At 47.6% G+C, this 3045-nt stretch overlaps 1 protein-coding gene across 1 annotated transcript in view; it reads right to left on the bottom strand.

Annotated features, from left to right (window-relative positions):
* Window positions 1–1595, bottom strand: part of LOC115949255 (fibrous sheath CABYR-binding protein-like) — a gene marked incomplete at both ends in the record, with an annotated part of 7808 nt that extends 6213 nt beyond the window's left edge. Inside the window, 3 exons of the mRNA XM_031065784.1 lie at window positions 139–270; window positions 961–1092; window positions 1528–1595. Of these exons, the coding sequence (XP_030921644.1) occupies window positions 139–270; window positions 961–1092; window positions 1528–1595 (332 nt within the window). The remainder of the gene's footprint in view (window positions 1–138; window positions 271–960; window positions 1093–1527) is intronic.
* Window positions 1596–3045: the final 1450 nt, after the last annotated feature.

Raw genomic sequence — 3045 nt, 5'->3', positions numbered from 1 at the left:
CTGCCTGCAGGAAATCCCTAGCTCCTGGCAGGACTCCAGCACTCAGCATCCTCAGCCAGCAACAGGAAGCACTGGCTGCTCTGAAACTTGCACCTCTGCCTTGCCCTAAAGTCAGCACAACCCACAACTGGCACTTACAGGCTCAGGATATTCAGGCTCTGGTGTGACCACTGATGGAGGCTGGAGCTCATCCACCTCAATTTGCTCCTCTTTAGCTTCTTCTCCACGAGCAGCAGGAGCCAGGGGAGAGACGGCTCTTGCTTCTGTCATCTGTGGCATGAGAGAAGCATGAGGGACAGGCCTGCATGTTCTGAGCTACACAAGAGAGCAGTCAAGGATTGCAGCTTCACCCCCACTCCATGCTCCAAGGCACTTACCAAATCTCCAGAGTGTATCACTAAATGCATCAACAGAAACTGGTGCCTTCTCCTTTCTTGCCTCACCAGGAGGCTTCAAAACTACTCACTTTCTGTCTTTGGCCAGACAGGTTAAGAATGGCCCCCCACAGCTTCATGACAACACAACCATCTCCTTGTAGCTCATCAAAAGCCAAAAGACATCTGGGCAAAAATACTTTGTAGAACTGAAGAATTACGCAAAAATGGTGCAGACGCATTTCACAAACCAAACACACCATTCCAAAAAGGGAAAGAAAACAGACAAAGCCCCGTGACCTCCAGCAGTATGACGTGCGCCCCCAGCCGTAGCGCAGCAGAAACCAAGAGATAGAGCTTCCCTGAGCCAAGCAGCCAAATGATCAACCTGAAGAACCAGCAGTTTGGGGCCTCATCATGACAGGTCAAGGACCAAGTTCTGCTGACACTGCCTGCAGGAAATCCCTAGCTCCTGGCAGGACTCCAGCACTCAGCATCCTCAGCCAGCAACAGGAAGTGCTGGCTGCTCCAAAACTTGCACCTCTGCCTTGCACTAAAGACAGTACAACTCACAACTGGCACTTACAGGCTCGGAATATTCAGGCCTTGGTGTGACCACTGATGGACTCTGGCGCTCATCCACCTCAATTTGCTCCTCTTTGGCTTCTTCTCCAGGAGCAGCGGGAGCCAGGGGAGAGACGGCTGTTGGTTTTGTCCTCTGTGGCAAGAGAGAAGCATGAGGGAGAGGCCATCACCTAGCATTTAGCACCTCATTTCTTTTTAGAACTTCCACCACATCTTCTAAGGAGAAATCAGGAACTTTGACAGCAATGGGATTCTAAGCGCCCTGACTCAATTACAATTGGCTGATTCCGATGCACTGCAAATTGGTCTCATATAAATATTCCACCCTGCCTATTATCAGGTAGCAATGTTCTGTTTGTCAAACAATGCTTCTAGTTCTTGGAAGTTCTGAAATGATGAAGCTTGAATTAGGCAGTGATTCCTTGGTTTTTGATGCTGCAGTCATCAAAATGGATTTTTTTCTGTTGTACCTAGCTGGCCCTCTACACTCTACTGCCACTGGCCAAGCTGACAGCTGGCTCTACAATTCTGAAAGGCCATGAACGTGAAATATTCCTTTGTCACTCACCTCATGATCAGCATCTCTGAATACACTCACCTCATGATCAGCATCTCTGAATACATGCTTCAGGTGACCTGTAATGGGGAAGGGAAAATGAACGAGATGCTGTCAGAAATCTGCTTGGGCTGGTGAATCCCACAGAACAAGTAAACCCAAACAGACATGATTTCCTGTTTCACAAAATCCCCCCAAAATACACATTTCATTCACACAGCCAGCAAGTGATCAGGACAACATTCTTGCTTGTACATACACTTTGGCCTGTTTTACCAGTAAAGGAATACAAACATGATCAAGAAAATGCAAATTGTTTTTTAACACTCAATGCTCCTGTTCTGCCAAACCCATCAACCAGCTTTTTTATCCTCTCCCTCAGGTACTTTTTAAAAAATCAGTTGTATGAATTCTCATTCATTAATTCTCTTGCTAGAAACAGTTGCCCAGAAAAGCTTGCCCAAAACCCCCTGAGCTGTGGCAGTTCTGTTGTGAAACAGCACAGCAGCAGCTCCAGGGTTCTGGAGCAGACACTCACTGCGTTGGAGTTTGCACTTCCTCGCAAAGTGAACCACTGCTTTAGCGCTCAGTAAAAGATCAAGTTAGACAGTCAAATCCCCTTTCAGGAGAAAATTTCGAAAGAAAGAAGCTTTCCCTGAATTCTGGGAACAACTGCAGAGTCCAGAGTTTTTAGAAGGCCCTCCAAGAAGGTCTCCCAGCCTACATTTTCAAAGGTGTCTTGCTATCCCAGTAAACTGAGGAAATGACAGACTTTGCTGCCACAAACTCTCCCATGGAGGGAACAGAACCCCTGCAGGTTCCCTTGCAAATGCTGCCCCTGTGGCTACTGACACCTCCTTTTTAGCTGAACTACTTGAAAGGACATTTACCAAACCAGTGGCATTCTAATGTTCTTTCTGTTTCAAAATCAGACACTCAGTCACTAAGAAAGAGCAGGAAGACATAAAAAAGCCAGGTGAGGTTACACCCAGGGAAAACCTCTACTTACGTGCCAGCTGAGTCAGATAATATGCAGAATAATAAACCGCATAAGCAGCGAAAATTGCAGCAGTTACTTCCTCCATCCCTGTGGCACTGCTCTACAAGTCGGTCGGCTGTGCTCACACAGTAGAAAAAAAAAAGGTTCTCGTCAGTGCACAGCTACTCCCTGACAAATGCCTTAACCAGGAGGATGCTCCCGCTCTCAGCAAGACCTACAGCTGCTCTGACACTCAGGCCTTCCGCGCACCAAGGCAACCTCCGGAGGTCACCATGGCGATGTGGCAACCATGCCCTGACATCACAAAGCAAACGTTCTATGTTGGTCTGTGAATTTATGCAAAGCAATAACCAACCTTCCCCACAGCAAAGACAAAATAGTCTACAAAGTTCTCCTCTGTCACAAAGCAGCACAAATTCCCCTCATGGGCCAAACCCTGTTGTTCAAGGGATCCAAGAGGAACTCCAAGAGTGCCCCAAGCACCTACAGCCTGTACCCCAACTGAGCACTCAGATGGGACACAAGCAAAG

This window comes from Geospiza fortis, unplaced genomic scaffold, assembly GCF_000277835.1.
Source record: "Geospiza fortis unplaced genomic scaffold, GeoFor_1.0 scaffold1294, whole genome shotgun sequence".
NCBI classification, from domain to species: domain Eukaryota; kingdom Metazoa; phylum Chordata; class Aves; order Passeriformes; family Thraupidae; genus Geospiza; species Geospiza fortis.
Note: the sequence above shows the minus strand (reverse complement) of the source record. Positions and strands in the feature narration are given on the sequence as shown.